This window comes from Eretmochelys imbricata, chromosome 7 (genome assembly GCF_965152235.1).
Source record: "Eretmochelys imbricata isolate rEreImb1 chromosome 7, rEreImb1.hap1, whole genome shotgun sequence".
Taxonomy (NCBI): Eukaryota; Metazoa; Chordata; order Testudines; family Cheloniidae; genus Eretmochelys; species Eretmochelys imbricata.
Genome location: NC_135578.1, coordinates 30,981,842 through 31,002,941, shown reverse-complemented (window position 1 = coordinate 31,002,941; position 21,100 = coordinate 30,981,842). Strand labels below are relative to the sequence as shown.

The window sequence follows — 21,100 nt, the reverse complement described above, 5'->3', positions numbered from 1 at the left end:
CAGGTGGCTGGGCTGAACCTGGGCAGCACTGCCATACCAACAATCACAATGCCTGGAGCAATAAACCGAGTCCTGGAGCCTCATGGGACAGGAACCGAGAAGGAGCAGCTGGTGTCATGTCCTCTGGTAAGTACCAGCTCCCCAATGTACCTGTGACCCTAGGAACACTCCAAAACTGGTTGGCAAAGGACTCCCTGGTACATAAGAGTAAATCTCAGTTGGCCTGACCAGTTTAACACACCATACACACTGTTGTCATTATATTGATCCAAAAGGTGTCATGCAAGGTACCTGGTAACATGCTGGTCCCAGAAGTCATTGTGTGGTGTATGTACAGGGTGTGCACTAGGAGTTATAAATATGTGCTGGAAATGTGTTTGCCAAGCAATGCCCAGTCTGCCCTAGACAAAGGATCGTGTATTTGCTTGTCTGACCAGGCTGGTCGTCAGGCAGAGACAACGAAGGACCATTTACAGAAGGTAAATAAAGGCATCAAGCGGGGGAGAAGACAGCATGGCATCTACACCCCAGCAGGAGAGAGCAGCTTTTTCTGGCCTTCCCTGTCAAAGATTACATTTCAAAGGTTTAGCAGACTATAAAAGGAGGGGGAAGAGAGCCCCTAATTTATCCTTCACCTGGGGAGACAAAGAACCCAAGCAGTCCGAGCTCTATGAGAGGTCCTAGATATAAAACTGGGCAGCCATGCTGGAGGAACGACTAGAGAGAAAAACTTCTTTGAATAAAGGTCTCTAGTTTGTTCAGTTAGACTGACACCTTAGACAAGTTTCTTACTTCTGTATGTTTGTAACCATTCCTCAGTCTTTAGTCCTTATACTCGCTATCACTTAAACCGGGGTCCTTTTGTTAATTAAACTTGTTTTACTTGTACTACAAACTAACTCAGTGCTTTGACAGAAGGGGAGGGTTTGTAAACCTCCATAAGTTAATAAGCTGTTGCAGACTGTCTCTGTAGAGGAGCAGTGGACCTGATAAGGTTTTGTGGGTGGTGCAGTAAGGGGGGGCTGAGTGCTGCAGGGAAAGACGTCTCTGTGGCACTCAGGAGGTCACTGATTGTTACCTGCTAGGCGAGCTTTGGGCTAGCCGAGCCCTAAAGAGTTTGCTGGCAAGGCAGCTAGGTTGTGTCAGGGAGCTGTCACACAGCTAAGCAAAGCTCTCACTTGCTGAGCCAGATAGGAATAACACAGTGGCTCACAGCTCTGGAACCCCAGCAAAGTGTCTGCAGATCCTTCCCCACTACACCCCCAGCCCTTTCTGTCCCCACCCCCACATTACCCCCCAGAACCCCATGTTCCCCCACACTTTTACCCTGTGCACCCTATGGGTCATGTGTGTGGGCCATGTGGTTTTTGGGAGCTGTTGGCTCCCACCACCCTCTCCTGGGCTCCAGAGCCTTCCCCCAGCCCTTGACTGCCCTCCAGTTCCTTCCCCAGCCGCTCCCCCCACCCCCAACCCCTTCCTCACTATACCACCTAGCCCCACAAACTCTCCACTTCACCTCCAGGCCCCCAAATCCTCCCTGCCCCTTACCTTCTGTCCCCCATGAGCCGTGTGGTTTTTTGGGGTGTCTCAGTTTTTTGCCCCTTCCCCCAATTGCCAGTGGGGCACGTGCCAGTGGTTCACCTCTGGCTGGAGCATCTGGAATTTCAGCTCTGAGCCTCCCCTCCCCCAGTGGATCCCTACATGGTCTCAGACATCTGGAGAGGTCTCTGGGTCACAACAGGCCACCACAGTTTACAGATGGGGCCTGAACCCAAACAGGCAGAGAACCCCACTGCTATCATGTAGTTAACCTCACAAGCTGCCTGTAAGGCAGGGCAGTGCTCTCATCCCCAGGGAACACTGGGCACAGACAGAAACGCCGACTTGCCCAAAGTCACACAGGCCTGTGAAAGAGCAGGGGCTTGACCCAGGTCTCCCAAGGTTGTCAGAGGTTATTAATTCCCAAGACGCAAAGCAGTACAGTCCAGACAGACACACTGGGTCGGATAGCTCAGGATTCCTGGGTTCTGATGTGGGCAAGTCCCTTCCTCATCAGTGGCTCAGTTTTCTTCTCCCTTTATCTATTTAGCCAGTGAGCTCTTTGTTACCTGCTAGGCGAGCTTTGGGCTAGCCGAGCCCTAAAGAGTTTGCTGGCAAGGCAGCCAGGTTGTGTCAGGGAGCTGCCACACTCTGTGTCTGTGTGGTGCCTGGTACATGGGGGACCCCCCCCCCCGCAATCTCAAATTGAACCCAGGTGCCTTGAATCCTGGCCCAGAGCTTTAGCTACAAGGCCAACCTGTCTGTCAAGAGTCTAAGCAGTTAGTGGGGTCTACAGAAATCAAGCCAAATCTCTATGTGCTCAAATATTCATTTAGGAGCCTAACATTAGCAACCCATGTCTGAATATTATGTCCCCAGGTTCTGTATGATGAGTGTCCATAATCATGTCTCACTTCATTATTATCTTAACTACAGAGGGCAACTAGTGATCAGAACACAGGACTCCTGGGTTCTATTCACAGCTTTACCATTGATTTACTGTACGGTCTTGGGTGAGTCACTTTCCCTGTCTGTGCACCATGTTTTCCATTTGTAAATGGAAATGGGATACTTTGTTGATATCCATACTGTTCTTTGAGATCAAACTTTGCAGTCCTCTTCCGTCTTCATAGGGTCCTCAGGCCAGATCCCTGGCTAGTGTAAATCGGCCACCGCTCACTGGAATGAGCAGGGCCAGGTCCCCAGCTTCTGTAAATTGGCCATCACTTTATTGTCACCAACGGAGCTGTGTCAGTGTACACCACGCAAGGACATCCCCTGCCCGGTCCTGTTCCATAGAATGAACTGGAACCCCTTCGATTTTCAACCAAGGAGCCATACCCGCCCAGCTTGGTGCTGCAAGCCTCCAGGAGAACAACATCCTGGCAGGAACGCTCCATTCCATGCAGGAAAAGCCCGGACCAGTCCCCTCTCCCCAGGAGCAGTGACCTACAAAGGAGTGTGTTGTGCCCCCAGGCCCGGAAACGAACCCCCCCAATCCACACACACCCTATTAGTACAGATGAACTACTAGCTTAAATGCATTTCCCTTGCTGCTGTGGCTGCTGTGCAATGCTGATCAGCCAATTACTCATGGCTAATGATGATTATCAGGTCACATAGAATTTAATGGACAGGTATTATATTCCTGCTTGTGACTTTACATATGAATTAACCACATATGGGTTTCATGAGGCACAGAAGCAGGATTTATGAAGCACTGACAAAGCCTCTTGTTAGTTAAGACTTTTATTCTTCTAATAAACAGGTTGATTTATTGGGGCAGAACTTAATAAGCAGCACATTGGAAAGCTGAGACGTTGGCGCCCTCTGCTGCCCAGCGGATCGGGGGGGGGAAGGGGGGAACATGTCAATGAAGAGTCAGCTGTGTCAATCTTAGACATGTTATTACTTGTTATGTCTAGCAGGGTAGGGTCAAGTGAGATCAGGGGCCCAGACAGAGACAGGTCTAAATACAAAGTCACACCAATATAACCAGAGATGTGACTGTACACCAAGTTAGCGACTCCAATGCAACGTTGCATGTGGATGCCCTTACGTCCATTTAAACCTGGCTTATATCGATTTAACCTCAGATCAGTCAATTTACAGGCAAAAAATAAACCGATTAAGCCGTTTTAAGTAGATACAAATATCCACTGGCTTAACTAACTCCATTCCACCATGGATTTAAGTCACTGGTGCAAAGCCTGAAAGAGCCAAATCAGACAAAGGGAAGGAGGGGAAATCTGGGCTCTGTTCCCAGCTCTGCCACTGGCCTTGGGTAACCCCTTCCCCCTCACACTGTATCTATCTCCCCACCCACCCCTCGTCCAGTCAGAACGTGAGCTCTTTAGGGCAGGGACTGTCTCTCACTGTGTGTCATGCCGCTCTGCACAAACCGGGGCCCTAACTTTGGTCAGGGTCTCTGCAGCACCCAGCATGACGGGGTTTCAATTATTTCCTGCTGACCAAATTATCATCTTGCCTTCAGTGTTTTCTCCAAATCTGCTGTCGCAGTCTCCACTACTTCATTACCACCTCTGTGTTCCCATTTCCAGCCAAGAGTCCGAGGCTGCATTTAAGAAATAGCTCTGCTAGTCCCTGAAGCACTCAGCCACAGCAATGTCTCATTCCTTGCAATCCTAGAGAGTGCTCCTGCTCCCCAAACACCTGCTCATTCACCCTCAGCCACTCTGAGCATGGCTTGGCCACTGCCCTTCCCGTGCCTGCAGACTGGCCCCTTCTCACATCCATTCCTAACCCTCCTGCCATAGGCATATTCCTGGCTTGTCATGCTCATTGCATCACCGCCTCTTGGTGTGCCCCCCACAGCAACCCAGGTTCTGCTACAAATACAAGCCCCCTCCACTAGCACCAAAGTGAGTGGGAGGGAGATTTTCCCATCAAAACGTAATTTCAACCAGAAATGTCTGTATGTCAAAAAAAAAAACAAAAAAAAACACACCTTTTTTTAAAGGGACAAAAATTAATTTGCGACCTCCTAGCTGAATTGTGGGTCTGTACAGTACCCAGTACAACAGGGGCCTCATGATTTCAGGCAGAGCCTGTAGCTACCCAGTACGAAATAGCCCTCCAATGACTTTGAACCTTCAGGGCTTGCTAGAGCAACTGGAAATGGGGACACTTCTGTTCCCCGTCACATAACACAAGAGCCAGAGGATCGCCACTACAATGGGGGGTGGCCAATTCTAAACTGGTCAAAGGAAATACTTTGTTCACTTGACGCATTATTAGCCAGCAGAACTCTCTTCCACTGGATGCTGTTGAAATCAAAAACTTAGCAAGATCCAAAGAGGGGCTGGGCATTTATATGACTAACGAGAATGTCCAGAGCTAGAACAGTGGATTCATAGATTGTAAGACCAGAAAGGCCCACTGCAATTGTCTAGTCTGACCTCCAGTATAATACAGGCCCCATAGGACAGCCCTGAATTAATTCCTGGTTGAACCAGAGCAGATCTTTTAGTAAAACAGCCAATCTTGATTTGAAACACAGCCAGTAATGGAGAATCCACCACCCCCCGTGGGAAGTTGTTCCAGTGGTTAACAGCCCTCACTGATACAAATCTGTGCCTTATTTTCTAGTCAAAAAATTTACCTCACTTCATCTTCCAGCCATTGGATCTTATTGGACCTTTGTCTCCTAGATTGAGGAGACCTTTACCATCAAATTTCTCTTCCCCACATAGGTTCCTATAGATTGTAACCAAGTCACACCTTAACCTTCAGTAAGCTAAACAGACAGAGCTCCTGGAGTATCGCACTATAAGGCACTGTTTCCAATCCTTTAATCATTCTCGGGGCTCTTCTCTGAACCCGGTCCAATCTAGTAACATCACCTGGAATTGTGGACCCCAGAATCCGACAGTTTTTCAGTACTTGCCATAAAAGTGCCAAAGGCAGAATAACAGAGCCTCCCTCACAAAGATTTTGGATGAGAGCTAAACCCTCAGGATTCAGGGCTTAAGCTGATCTCTAGTGGCGGTTAGGATCAGGCATTCATGGAAAACAGGTTACCCCACATCTGCCCACCATGGGGCTCTCATGACTTCCTCTGAAGCATCTTGTACTGGCCACTGTCAGAGGTGGGATACAGGGATGGATGGACCAGTCTGGTAATTCCCATGGTGGAGACAGTTCTCAGAAAGCAGCCAGCTCTAAGCAGAGCCCTTTCCCCACAAGCACCCACCATGATGAACACACACAGGGAACATATGGCTAGAGTTTATCTCCCTGCAGCTTGAGAGCCGTGTGCTGACTGGGTTGACAGGTCCTTAGCTGGATGTCAGAGACAAATTGCACTGGAGTCATCTCTCACAGGGGACTCTGGGATGAATTGCTTACAGAATGAAGAGTCTGTGCTGAGGAAGGCTGGGGAAGGCTCCATTGTTCAGTTCTGGCACACACCGGATTGGGGACCACAGGGGAAGAAGGTGAATCAGAATCTGACACTGTCTCATCTTTCAGTGATGTCATTTGGATATAGCATCACACACACACGCACTCCCCAGCTGCACTCCCATTGGTCGCACAGAGTTCCTGGTCACAGAATGCTTCGCAGAAAAGGAATGGGATAAAGTGCCTTTCCCCTCTAGGGGCCACCAGCTCCAATCTGGCCCCCGATCAGAGGGAGGGCAAGTGGCTGGCTCAGGGGATAGGAAATGGGACACGGGGCCTTTCCCCTCAAGGGGGGCATTTGCTCCAGTTCAGCCCCAGGGCAAGGGAGTGGAAAGGAACAGAACACGGGGCCTCTCATCTCCAAGGCATCAGCTCCATGATCACACTTGCCAACTCAAGGGATGATGCATGAGTCTCGGCTTCCAATTTAAACAAAGAAAGATTCAAGCCAAAAAGCTGGAAAATGTGACCTTGAGTGTAACCGCCGCAATGCTTGCCCGAGCCTGCAGAGACCCTGAGCCAAGCGCACTGACAAGGGGCAGTTGCCCCTAGGATAACACATGCAGCAGCACCTGCCTGAGTCTGCAGAGAGCCTGAGCCAATCACTCAGTGAGGGGAGCTGCCCTGAGTAACTGACAACTATGCTCACCTGAGTCTGGCCAACAGCCTGGGCTGTAGGGAGTATGTCTCACTGGTTCATTTAACCCTGAAGACAGGAGAGGAGCTGGACAGGAGAGCCTGCACCAAACCTGGCTCAGCTTTTGTACAACAGAGGGGTATTCAGTTGTATCAGAACAGTCACGGAATCCAGATAGCACCCAACCCACCCACCCCTCGAGTTTGGTTCAGCCCATTTCTCAATGGGTGGCAGGGTTGGGTTCTAGAGCTGCCCAAAGCTCAGGGAGGGCTAGTTGCACCAAGCCCCATTTCCAGCAACATTATGACCCCCACCCCAAGCCAAGTTCACAGAGGGACAGCAGCAAAAACAGGGCCAGTGCCACATGAAACCCACCTCCCCCAGTTCAGTCAGACACACCCCAGCTTCACTAATGGGGAAGGGGAGTTTTGCTCTGAACAAAGGTTTAAACACACCCTTCCCCCAGACAGACAGTAATGAGCCCCAACCACCTCACAGAGACCACTCACTAAGGAGCTAGGAGACACACAGCCCATGGACACACATTTATAGCAGCTACTGATGGAAATAGATCAAGCCACCCTGCACAGCCAACCAAAATCCTATACACAAACCATGATCTATGGGCAGGCAAATAACCAACCCTATAAAACATCTGGAAAAGGGCTAGACCCTACACACATAGCATTTCTTTAGGGGGATGATCGACAGACCCTATAGCACATCTAGGATGGGGTTAAGTCCTACACAACCAATGGGTTCTGAGGGACAACAGAATTGTGCAGAAGTGACACAGGCTACATGATCTCTCAGCAGACAGGAGCCCCACCCTCCAGAACAGACAGGCCAGAGCCAAATGGGACCCAGCCAGCAGCTCTTGGGGGCAGCCCAGCACCCTACCCCACAGAAACTCCCTCTCCCGGCTCAGAGCACAGCCTGACGGGCAGCTGGCGCTCCTGCCAGTCCCAGACATGGATGGGAGCACGTTTTCTCCCACCCAACCCTCTTTCGCCATATGTTCACCCTGGGGTTCAAGCCACCCTGTGACCCGAAGCATCCACCCCAACCAGCAACATGCAGAGAGGGGGAGCTGCTGGTGCGATATGAGCAGGGGGTCCAGTCAGCAGAGGGGATCTGTAACCCACTCACCAGCATTGACGATTGCATCCATCTCCAGTTTGGTAATGTCCCATCGGACGAGCGAGATCTTCTCGTTCAGGTGATTGTCCTTGGGGAACTTGGTCTCCTCAGGCTGCTTCAGTCGGGCGCCTAGAGACAAGGGTCCAAGGTGAGCGGTCTCCACACCTTACAGGAAACAAGTCCAGCCATACCCTGCTTCACCCATCGTGCCACCAAAACCAGGATTCTGGGATAGAAAGGGCAGGGCTGTACCATGCCCCAAAGCATGATTGGCCTGGGATCGATCAGAAGCGAGAGGGAGAGCAGATCCCAGAATAGGGGAGCCCCCACCCCACAATTCACACTGGGTTTTAACATCCACATAGCTATGCTGGGAGACCACTGAAGTGCCCCTCAATCCCAACCCACAGTCCCCTGTTATCCCAACCCTGGGCTCCCCCACCACAGCTCTGTCAGTGCCCCTCAACCCCAACCCACAATAAAAATCTACTATGCACTAATAAAGAATTTTAAAACCCCCAGCCTCACTTTTAGCCATTTTTTTCCAGGTGTCGATGTCCTTCAGTGTGACAAAGTCCTTGGTGTAGTAATGCTCCCGTCTTTGCTTCTGATTCAGACCTTTCAGGTACGCTGCAGGGGAGGGACAAGGCCCACTGAAGTGTTACTAGGGTAACGAGAATCAGGCGCCCCTATAATCACCCCCAGCACTTCTGAAGCGCTTCTCATACATGCCCACCCCAAGGGAGCAAAACCATGAGTCAGACCCGCTCCCCCCAACCAGGAGATTTTGTTTTAAATAGTGTATTGTGGTGTTTGAACTCCTACAGCCTATGTCCAGTGTGCGTGTGCGGGGGCAGGCGGGGACAATTAGTGCTGCTCACTCTCCCGCTTTATTGGGTGAGGTGACTTTGGCTCCTGCTGCAGGAGCTCTCTCCCCTCCCCCACCACTCATCTGCCCAACCCCTGGCCAGCGATCAGTTCTGGCCCCCCCACCACCTCCAAGTCAAAACTGTCCCCCCAGTCCACCCATCACTTCTGCCCCCTCAGCTTCATCCCTCACCCCCAGTCCCCCTTCATGCCACCTTATACCCCACCCCCCCTCACCCCCCAATTCCCCTCCCTCCATTTGTTCTGTCTCCAACCCAGCCCCACCTCTGCATCTTCTGGGCTCTTCACCCTACTCTCCCTGGCCTAGCTGGAGTGGGGTCCCCCTCCCCCTTCAGGCTGGGGGAGCAGTGCCAGGGGCTCATCCCCCTCACACACCCCATCCCCTTGCTCCCAAGGGAAGCCGTTAGCCACCCCCAGCTCACGGCTCCCCCTCCCCTGCAGCAAGCATGGCTTCCAGGTTGCTCAGAGCGCTTCCAACAGCCACTCCGATTGGCTGCTCACCCCAGGAGGCGGGCCCATGGGGCAGGCAGCCAGTCAGTCAGAGGGGGTTTCCCCAGACAATGCAGTCTGCCCTACCCCTAACCCAGCTGAAACCCTGTCACCGCGACAACGCTGCGAGACCTGTGCAGGGAAGGGGCCTTCCTTGAGGAGGCCCCACAGAGCAGGGTGGACCCAGGCACTGGTGTGATGCACTCTGAGCCTGGAGCACTCCGAGTGACACAGCCCTGCCTGCCTGGCTGGCGGAGCATCACACCACACCACACCCTGCCAACACCCACCTGCAGAACCTGAGGCCAGGATCCTTTGCGAACGACGGGTGCGCTGCACCAGGGAGGGGAAATCAGCCCCTGCAATAGGCACCCTTGGGCCGGTCTAGGGTTACCACCTTTGAAATGCACAAAAACCAGCACGCCACCCCACACTCACAAGGCAAGTCCGCAGCAACCACAATGCAACTCCGCAACCACCACCCCCTGCAATAGTCACTTATAGTATCGAGAGAGAGAACACAGATAGATCAGATTGGTAACATTTTCTTACTTAAACTGCGGAAGTAGGAACACTGCAACATCCTTAGCTCGACACAGAAACTGTTAACATTAGATATCCCTGTATATTGTGATAATAATGCAAATCTTCAGACCCACATAAAAAAAACCCAGCAGATTACATTATTTTTCTGGCACCTGGCAAATCCATAAAAAAAACCTGGCCAGGTTGGTCAAATATCATCCAGATGGTAACCCTAGGTAGGTCCCCAGCTCACCTCCACTGAGCTCAGACCTAACTCTACCGCAAAGGTGTGGGCTCCAGCAGGAAGCCCAGGGGGCGGGCGGGGGAGGGAATCTCTGGCCTGTGCTATGCAGGAGGGCAGGCTGCCCAGCTAACAGTCTCTTCCAGCCCCAGGATCCATAACAGACAGCCCTCAACTCATACAAAGACATCTCTAGGCTGACAACACTTTGGCTGCAACTTGTATGTTTTCTAAGCAATAATAAGTAAAGGTAATTTTTGAGGTTATGGTCACAACCATTCAGCGGAGCTGGGAAATGAACCCAGCAGTCCTACCAGCTGGCTCCCCTTGCTCCAGCCATTAGACCCCACTCCCCTCCCAGTGGTGTGGGTAAAACCCAGCAGTCCTAATTCGCAGTTCCCCCTGTTCTAACCCAACAGACACCCACTGCCTTCCAGAGCTCAAATCCCATTTTATCAAAAGGAATTTAAACCGGGTTCTCCTGCACTACCTCGTGAGTGAACACCAATGCAGCAGCCACCTTTGGAAAAGTACTGTACCTGCTCTCCAAAAGAGGCTGTGGCACTCATGTATATCAGGGCATTAGAATAGTCTCTGTATTATTCATCACTTCCTGTATAACACAGGCCAGAGAATTTCACCCAGCTCCCCCTCTATTGAGCCCAATGCCTTGTGTTTGACTAAAGCACCTGGCCCGCTGGATTTGGAGACATCAAGAGATGGAGAATCCGCCACTCCCCTTGGGAATTGTTCCTGTGGTTAATCACCCATACTGTTAATTGAAACGTGTCTGGCTTCAGCTTCCAGCCACAGGTTCTTGTTCAACCTTTCGCTGCTAGGCTAAAGAGCCCTCCAGTATCCAGTACTTTCCCCCTGCGAAGGCCTATAATCAGGTCACCTCTCCATCTTCTTTTTGAGCAGCTGACCAGACTGAACTCCCCAGGTCTCTCACTCTGCGGCATCTTCTCCCACCCTCAAATCATTTTTGTGGATCTTTTCTGCACCCTCTCCAAATTTTCAATATTGGTTTTGAAATGTGGCCCCTGCAACTGGATGAACCAGTCCAGCCTGGGTCTCGCCAGGACTGTATTCAGAAGTAAACTCACCTCTCTGCTCCAACTCACTACTTCCCTCTTCATACATGTCAGGATCGCACCGGCCCTTTTTATCCCAGCATGACACTGGGAGCTCATCCTGAGTTGTTTGCCACTATGCCCCCCAAATCCTTTTCAGAGTCACCACTTTCCAGGATACAGTCCCCTGCTTCTGTAGGGACGGCCCGCAAGCCTTGTTCCCAGATACATGATCTGACGTTTGGCTGCACTAAACCACACTTTGCTGGAATGGGCCCATCTTACCAAGCAATGTGGATTGCTGTGCAGGACTGTCCTCACTATCCCACTCCAAAAATCTTTGAGTCATCCATCAATTTTAGCAGCAGTGATTTTATATTTACTTCCAGGGCATTGATGTAAATGTGGACTAGCATCAGGCCTAGTACTGATCCCTACAGAACTTCACTAGGCATGCCCTGTAAGGCAGATGCCATCCCACACGCCTCCTTTTGGCCAGGTACAGCACTACAGACACACCCTGCCTTAATTTCCCCAACTGGGTGATTAGGAGGCTTGACAAGGCTTTTGAAGGTCTCATTTAACAACAGAAACTTCTACAGAAACACAAGACCGTCACCCAGGCTTCTTAGCAGGGAGGCAGATTCCATCTATGTTTATCATCCTGGGCCCTTTAGCCAAGAGGCACTCAGCCACCATTCCTTCCCTGGAGCCAGAGCCCTCCATCCGACTGCTGCTCTTCTCCAGGCAGCACAGATCCTAGTAGACTGGGCCTCCTGCAGCTATCTAGGCTCCTCCTTAAGTTCCTTTCCCTGGGAGTTGTCCTCCTCTGTACCACTGGAACGCCTGTCCTTGGGAGCCTCCTCTTCCTAACAGCACTCTTCTCCAACTGAGCTCTGCGGCCCTTAATCTGGTCCAGGTGCCCATTAGCCAATTCACTGCCAAGCAGCCACCTAGGCAGTTTGGCACAATGGGCTCATTCCCCTTAAAGAAGCCCATCACGGGAGAGAGGGCCCTGCCCCAGGCTCCCCTTAAAGGGCCATCCACCCTGAGACACATCTCCATTCAATGGGGATTCACCATTAACAACTACTTTTTGAGATGTCAGTTAACTAGTTCTTAATCCAGGTAACAGGTGCTCCACTGATATTATATAGTGCTTATTATTGTTGTGCAGCATAAAGTCAAATGCCTTACATAAGTCTAAGTGTATTGCATCTACGCAGTTACCTTTATCAACCAAATTGCAATCTCCTCAGAGAGAGAAATCAGGTTTGTTTGACAAGACCTATTTCCTATCAAACTGATATTAATTATAGGCCCATCCTTTCATTCTATATCAACTGACTCCCATATTAGTTTTTCCATTATTTTGCCTGGGACTGATGTCAGGCTAACCAGCCTACAGTTACCCAAGTCATCCCACTCACCCTTTTTGAAGGCTGGTATAACATTAGCACTCTTCCAGTCTTCTGAAATGTCCCCAGTATTCCAAGATTTATTAAAAATTACCATCAAACAAGCCAGAGATCTCCTCAGACAGCTCTTTTAGGACTCTCAGGTGCAAGTTATCTGGACTGGCTGATTTAAAAATATTTATCCCTCATAGATGTGTTTTAACTTCCTCCTTAGTTAATAATGGACTGAAAAGTACTTCTCACATGAGGATGGTTACAAGTACATCATCCTACGTCTTTCCAAATACAGAACAGAAATATTTATTGAGCACTTCTGTCTTTTCTGCATCATTAATAGTAGTTTTACCATCTCCAGCTCGTAACTGGCCTGTACCATTGCTAGGATTTCCTTTGTTCTTAAGATATTTAAACTGCTTATTTTCCTTGGCCCTGCTTGAAATGCATTTTTCCCTGGTGCCTTCAGCTCCCCTTATCAGTTTTCTACATTTCCTACCCTCTAATTTAGATCAATTGCTACTACCCCCTTTTTCCATTTGTTTTATATTACTTTCTTTTTAATTTCTAACTGCTGCCTTCACTTTGCCACTGAGCCAGGCTGGGCTTTTAGCCAAAATTGTCATCTCTCTTGATTGTGGAATTGTGGCTTTTTGGCTATCTAATAAACTCTTCTTAAAGAGCTCCCAATTTTTCTGTCTTGGACCATTAGGTTTGGCCTAGGACAGCTGTACCAAGGGCCTAAGAAATCCTGTGCCACCGGCCTTGAAGAAGATAATCCCCTAAATAGGGACTGAAAAGACTCTTGATCCTAGAGCATTGGGGCTTGGGTGAGACTATATGGATGCTGAATCTCAGTATAAACTGAAAGGGGCCACAGAAGAAGGCTGCGGTGTTGGGTTTTTATGGTAATAAGCCAGCCCCAGACAGGGTCCAATGACGAAATGCAGAGGCACCAGTCAATATGAGCCCCTGGTATACCATCTTTCACTGGGGCAGATACTGTCTCTTACTCTGGGTTTGTATGGTGCTTGGCACAACGGGGTCCTGTTTTTGGCTGGTACCAGGCACTTACCACGATGAAGAGGATTAATAACCCAGGGGGACTGTGCCAGCTGCACAACATGGATGCTTTTGCACTTTCTGCCACTGACTGCTAGAAAACGGATCGGCCAATACGTTCTCCGTGCCAAGGCAGCTCTCATGGTGGGGTCAGAGCTGGCATGTGGCACTGCAGTGCCACTAGCAGTCAGTGCAGAGTGTTCTGGTCCCATGGTTTGGTTCTGGCAGGCCAGCCCCATAGAGAACATCCGCACAGCTCCAACGCAGTAGCACGGCTCTCCCTGCAGCACCAGGGATGGGAAGTGCTGCTTCCCTCCAAGCAATTTGGGAATGGTGCAGCTGCCAGGTGAGTTCTGGGATATGGCGCAAGGGATGCTGGGAGTACTGACACACACATGCATTCCCACAATTCCAGAAGGGGATCCCACAAATCACCCACAATGCATTGAGGCATTATGGGATTCCTACCTATGCTGCATGGCGGGATGCAGAGATGAGTGATGTTGGAAGAGCTGTATCAGTTTTTAAGTAACCCAGTGCACTGTGGCAACAAGCCTCCAGCTGTTCCATGCCTGGGGGTGGACTTCCGTGTTGGTATACAGATTCCCTGCACAGCTGCATGGTGCCCAGGGAAGGGACAAATGCCCTTAGGGGTGGAAATTAGGCAGGGTAAGTGGCCCTAGGTGGAGGCACGTTGCAAAGGGCTGTATGATGCCCAGCTAAAGGGAGGCATGGGCAAAAGGAAGGGGTAACTGGGCATAGCGCGCACACACATCCCCTCACACTTACTTTTTGCCTCTTTCCAGTCAGTGGACGTGGTCAGATCCACCTTAGCCGCCATGCCTAGTGGGGGAGCAGCTGCCCAGCTCCGGAAGGCTCTTGACACCAACTGGACCGTGCCACGGGGAAGGCTGCTAGTGCTTGGTTCCCTGCTGCTCCACGTGCCCCTCCTGACACTACCCAGCACCCAGGGGTTCCAGCCTTTGCCCCAGCCCCCTAGAAGCTGCCCTAAAGCCCCAGACAGTCTCCTGCCTGGCAGGGTCATGAGAACCCCTGGCATGGTAGCACAGAAGGGAATACAACACTGGGGCTCCCAGCCCAGCCTCCCTGGTTGGTCCCTGAGCAGTCGAGAGAAATTCTTCTCCCTTATTTACTGCACCTGGTATTTGGCTTGCGAAGGGGGGCGGGAGAAAGGACAAAACTGCTGCTGCACTGACACTGAAACTCACCAAGGGCTTTGCACTTCCAAGACCCGCCCAACTGTGTGCAAGGAATCCTGGGAAATGTAGTTCTGCCCCCGTCCAGGCTCTTGCGCTTTTCCTCTTCCTTGCCAATAAAGGATCCTGACGCAGCAAACTCAGGGAGATGAGCAGAGCTTGTCAGTCTCTTGAGATGGAGATGGCATCTCAGGCGCAATGGGATCCAGAGCCTGAGTTCAGCAACAGGGCCTACAATGGCCGTGTTCTTCCCTGCTGTTAGCTGATTTTACTATTACTGTGCCCCTGCTCCACCTTGCGTTATTGTAGCACAGCCAGCCCCACCCGTTGTGCTAGGTGCTGTACAGACCCCAACTGCGACTTGGGCCCTGCCATGCTAGGTGCCACCAATGCACAATGATAGGCAATCCCTTCCCTGAACAGCTGACAGTCCAATTAGACAAAAGGTGAGAGGGGAAATAGAGGCACACAGAGAAAGGTCTGCAGCAGACCTTGGACTAGAATCCAGGAGTCCTGAGCTGCAGCCCTACCCACTGGACCACGCTGCCCCTCAATAATTACATTCATTGTAGTATTGTATTCTGGACTCGTGGCTTCTATTCCCAGCTCTGGGAGGGGAGTGTGGTCTAGTAAGTTAGAGCAGGGCAGAGCTGGGAGTCAGGCCTCCTGGGTTATACTCCTGGCTCCAGAGGAGAAATGGTATCTAGTGCTTAGAGCAGGGCTGGGCTGGGAATCAGGCCTCCTGGGTTCTATTCCTAGCCCTGGAAAGGAAGTGAGCTCTAGTGAGTTAGAACAACGAGGGCAGCCTGGGAACCAGGACTCCTGGGTTTTATCCCTAGCTCTGCCATTGACTAGCTGTTTGACTTCTGGCAAGCCTCTTCCCTCCTGTACGCCTCAGCTCCTTATACATAAAATGGGGATAACATTATTTATCACCCCAGATCACACGGTGGATTAATTCACCCATGTCAGTAAAGCGCTAAGCATAAACACAGAACAGAATTCGTCCACATTGGCCCCTCGGACTCTTGGGACCAGGCTTAACTTTGAAACCTGGGAGACTGAAAACTTTGGAGCCAATTTTGCAAACTACAGTTCCCAGAATCCCAGGCAAAACAAGCTGTAATTTAACTTCAGTGACTCCTGCTCTCAACCTGCCTCTAAGCTACTTGTGGGCAGGAACCAGGAAACAGCTAGCTACTTTAAAAAGCAATCATTTGCAAAGGGAATAAGGAGTCCTTGTGGTACCTTAGAGACTAACAAATTTATTAATAAACAAATACGTTTGTTAGTCTCTAAAGTGCCACAAGGACTCCTCCTTGTTTTTGCTGATACAGACTAACACGGCTACCACTCTGAAACAATTTGCAAAGGGGACTCACACACCTGGGACATTTAAACAGCACAGTAGGCTAGCTTCATCACTATAAATAGATCCTTGTCTCCTGAGTTTCCAGGGTGCCTTAGCAACCCTACTAAATTTAGCAGTGGTAGTCACACCAGAAGACAGATAGATACTGCTTGCTGGGAGATGTGGCCTTTTGCTAGTCTCTGGAGCAGTTGCTTCAGATCTATGCTATCCAAAGAGCAGGGCACCCTCTTTTATGTCCCGAAATCCTGATTTAGGAAGATCTGCAGATCGTAGAACAAGCCTTCAAGATTCAGCTCTGCATTTATCACCACATACCATTGCTTGGTCCTTTTTTTTTTTTTGAAGGATTACAAAGCACTTCACAGTGATCAATAGTTTTGCAACTTCCTGGGGATAAATCAGTGTTATTCCCCACCTTGGGGAAAATGAGGCACAGAGCAGCAAAATGACTTGTCCAAGGTCACTAGCAGAGCAAGGGGCAGAACCCAGGAGTCCTGATTCCCAATTGCCTCCCTCTGAACACTAGACCCCACTGCTCTTCCAGAGTTGGGGACAGACAGAGCTGGCCTTACCATGAGGCGAACTGAGGCGACCGCCTCAGGTGCCAGACTGTGGGGGGGCGCCACTAGGACCCAGAGTGTAGAAAATTGTGTCTGTTGCTGGGGCATATGTATTCTCTCTGCTCTGGATGCACAGAGATGGTGGAGTGCTGTGCTGGAGGAAGGAGGGCACAAGAGACATAACTGGCAGGCAGGCGAAAAGGTGAGAAGGAATAACAGAAAGCAGCAGGAGCTGCAGGGAGAGGGTGGGGGAAGAGCCTCTTATGTACCTCTCTAGCACCCCCAGCAGCCTGGCCTGATTAACACCAGCTTCCCAGGGAGCTTCCTGTTTCCTGCTGCTTCCCTGAACCCACTGGAGGAGAACAGGCAGTCAACTGAAGTAGTAGGAGCCAGTTAGGCCCTTAAGATGCTGATATCTTCCCTCACTCAGGCCCTGCTACCAGCCTGCTTATTTGTCCGCTTCAATTGAGTGTTGAGAGTCACTATAGCTGGCACAGAACAGCAGTCATGAGTGAAAGAAGAAAACGCCCCTCTGGGGCAGCATGCAGAAAAAGAAAGCAAGCAAAGGAAGCTTTTCTGTCTAAGCAGGAAGGAGCTAACCCTAATATACATAGACACAAATGTTCATGGTGAGCCTTCTGGCCCCAGTGAGGATGTGAGTGGTGAGGAGATGCCTGATCTTCCAGTTAGTCAGAGTGCAGGTGATCAGGCAGCTACTGCAGCATCCGTATCTCCATCTCAAATGGATGTAACCCTGCACATTCCTGAAGAAAAGTGTAGATCAGAGAAGAGTGTGGTGGAGGCGCAAGAAACAGCTGCTGCTGAGTTCAGTTCCTTAAGTCTAGATGATCCAGGACTGTGGACCCACTTGAACAGTAGCCTGAGGGACTTCCTTGTACTGCTTGGGCCACAGCAAGTGAAAAACTTCATGTTCCTCAAAGACAATAAAAATAGAAGTTTCCAACCAACGCATTACTGGTGTAAAATCCCCAATGGTGACAAAGTGGAGAGGCCATGGCTTATGTACTCAAAAACCCAGAATGCTGCATACTCTTTTTGTTGCAAACTCTTCCAGTCTAATGTTCCAGCCACATTGGGTTCTACAGGAACAAAGGACTGGAAAAATCTGGTTAGAAATCTGGCATGCCTTGAGAAGGCAGCAAATCACCAGAGAGCATTCCATAGGTGGAAAGAGCTTGAGATGAGACTAAGATTAAAGGCCACCATAGATGATCAGCATCTAGAGAAGATTGCATCAGAGTCTCTTTACTGGCAAAATTGTTCTGAAAAGGTTAATTGCCATTGTGAGAATGCTTGCTACCCAAAACCTAGCACTGCTTGGCACTTCAGATCAGCTGTATCTGCCAAACAATGGAAACTTCCTTAAAATTGTGGAGCTGATGGCTGAGTTTGATGCTGTACTCCAGGAGCATCTAAGAAGAGTCACCACCGAAGAAATGTACACACACCGCTACCTTGGAAAAACAATTCAAAATGAGATCATACAGTTACTGGCAACAAAAGTCAAACAGAAGATTGTGGCAGATCTGAAGTCAGCAAGAGATTACTCTGTTATTCTGGACTGCACACCTGACGTCAGCCATACGGAACAAATGACTTTAATGGTGTGTTTTGTAACAACAACGGAACCTCGTGAAAAAGTCCCTGCAGTGGTGTCTGTCGGAAAGCATTTTCTAGAATTTATTGACATTGATGATACTACAGGAGCTGGTATGACAAACGTGCTTCTTAAAAAGCTGGAAGATACGGGAATTGCGATAGCTGACATGAGAGGTCAGGGCTACGATAATGGTGCCAACATGAGAGGAAAGAACAGAGGAGTGCAGACAGGGATCCGAGAGTTAAACCCTTGAGCTTTTTTTGTCCCATGCAGTTCTCATTCATTGAACTTGGTGGTCAGTGATGCAGCATCAGCTTCTAGCGAGGTTGCTGAATTTTTTAATGTAATTCAAAGCATCTATGTATTTTTCTCTGCATCAACTCATCGATGACAAATTTTGAAGCAACATCTGGGAACATCCTCTCTGACACTGAAACCACTGAGTGCACAATGGGAAAGTTGAGTGGAGGCAATAAAGCTTATCAAACACCAAATTGGGAAGATAGATGATGCCATAGTTGCCATTATGGAGGATAATGCTATGACAGGAACTGTTGGTGGGAGAACAGTGGCAGAGGGAAATGGAATCACCAGAAACATACATAACTTCAAATTTCTGTGTGGCTTAGTGTTGTGGTATGACTTACTGTTTGAAATAAATGTTGTATGCAAGAGACTCCAAGGTGTTGACCTTGATATATCTGGAGCAATGGAACAACTGGACAAAGCAAAGTCATACCTACAGTCTTACCAGTCCGATGAGAACACTCTTCAAAATGTTCTGAAGAGTGCACAGAAGTTGGCAGAAGAACTTCACACTGAAGCTATTTTCCCACCCATTCAAGAATACAAGAGTCACTGAAGAAGACGACATTTTGATTATGACGCATGGAATAATCCCATAAGAGACCCCAAACAACAATTCAAAGTTGAATTCTTTAACCAGGTGCTAGATTGTACAATACTGTCAGTTGAAGAATGTTTTATGCTGATCAAGGAACACAGCAGTATATTTGGGATGTTGTATGATATTCCAAAGCTGCTCACTGTACCCGAAGAAGACCTACACCAGCAATGCAGGGCACTAGAGACAGTGTAGACACATGATGACATGCGCGATATTGATGTGAGTGATTTAGGTGATGAACTGAAAGCCCTTTCAAGATACATTTCAGCAGGATCAACTCCAAAGGCTGTTCTGGAATATATGTGCACAAATAAGATGGCCACCCTCTTTCCAAATGCTTTTGTTGCTCTGCGCATACTTCCAACACTTCCTGTAACAGTTGCCAGTGGAGAACGCAGCTTCTCCAAGCTGAAGTTAATAAAAACACATCTACGCTCCACAATGACACAGGAGAGGCTGGTCGGCCTTGCAACCGTCTCAATAGAGCATGAGCTGGCCTAGACTGTGGACCTTCAGCAGGAAGCAGTTCAAATCTTTGCAACCAAGAAGGCACGGAAAGCACCACTTTGATTATTCAAACAGATAAAAATGCCAGTGTTTACTATGCAGACAAGAAAAATTACATTTGCTGTTCAGGTGTTTGAAAATTAAGCGTTACTTAAAATTTTTGATTAAGGCATTTTAAGTTGTTAGTTCTCCTTTATTGGGGTAGGTAGCAGAGCAGTACCATGAGAGGAGTAGAACAGGAAGAAGGCAGAATTGAGACCTTTCAAAGTTTTGGCCCAAGCGAGGGGGTATGGGGGCGTCATTTGAGCTTTCCCGCCTCAGGTGCCAAAATGTTGTGGGCCGGCCATGGGGACAGAACCCAGAGGTCCTAACTACCAGCCTCTCTGCTTTAACTACTACACACCACTCCTTTTCTAGAGCTAAGGACAGAATCCAGGAGTCCTGATTCCCAGACTCTCCCTGCTCTAACCATGAGATCCCCTCTCCTCTCAGAGCTGGGAATAGAACCCAAGAGTCCTGACTCTGTCCCCCTCACTCTCTTTGTTATAATGCAACAAAAGCACAGCAGATTTCCTGTTCCTCCCCCACATCAGTCCCTACAAATGTTTTACAGAAAGCTGTCCAGCAGCTTGCACTGCAGCTTCTAGAAGAGCTTCCCACCATGAAAATCCTCTGTGAAAACAAAGCTAAGATTTGTGTCCAGTGAGAGAGGAAAACACTCCGGCAGTTTTATAACATCAAGTAAATTCCTAGGTGTTACACTGAGTTAGTGAAATTGCTGCAGGGGTGAATCCATGCAAAGGTACACGTATGTACGGAACGTGCCCCAAGGCATGTGCACCGTGTACAAAAATCATGCCCTAGGAAATACACAAGTATACAGAAATTATGCAACCCATGCTCTTTGCTGTACACTGCACTTAAAAAAATTATAGCATACACACCACAGTGCCTAATTTTAGCATATACCCATTTTGCATAACATTGCATGCCATGTGTCACAGTTTCAGGGTAACTGCACCTATATTCTTCATCTGTGTGGCCCCTCCAGGTGTGCCCAGTCAGGACTCAGGGCTCCAACCAACACCTGTCTTTGGGCAGGGACCTTTATCCCACTCCCAGCTGAGCTAGAGTTTTAAGTTTGCACCTGCACAGCCCCCTGCTATAAACTATAACATCCCCAGGCAGCCATTCTGCCTGAAGGCTAGTGCCTGGGCTGTTTTCTCTCTGAGGACAATTAATGTTTTTAACAGTGTGACCACACAGATCTTTCTCAGCAGAGTACGTTTTAAGGACCAAAAGAAAAAAGCATAGAGAAAATACAACAAACAACAAAAGTGCCTACATGTTTACTAAACATAACAGAAATTACCTATCAGTCTTATGGCATCTTAGTCAAAGCCTTTTCAACAAAGATTGAGACCCCCGAAGTCTCTCTAAACTCAGCCTTTAGATACCCAAAGTCTTTGTTTTCTAGTCTCTGGAAAA

At 49.3% G+C, this 21,100-nt stretch overlaps 1 protein-coding gene across 2 annotated transcripts in view; it reads right to left on the bottom strand.

Moving 5' to 3' along the window:
• The window catches only part of MACROD1 (mono-ADP ribosylhydrolase 1), a 190,251-nt gene extending 175,576 nt beyond the window's left edge, over positions 1-14,675 (bottom strand). For both annotated transcript variants that reach the window (XM_077821548.1, XM_077821549.1), the window contains exons 1-3: positions 14,218-14,675; positions 8,267-8,368; positions 7,748-7,867 (exon numbers count right to left, since the gene is read on the bottom strand). In XM_077821548.1, the coding sequence (XP_077677674.1) occupies positions 7,748-7,867; positions 8,267-8,368; positions 14,218-14,488 (493 nt within the window). In that variant the 5' untranslated portion in view covers positions 14,489-14,675. The remainder of the gene's footprint in view (positions 1-7,747; positions 7,868-8,266; positions 8,369-14,217) is intronic.
• Between the last annotated feature and the right edge of the window lie 6,425 nt (positions 14,676-21,100).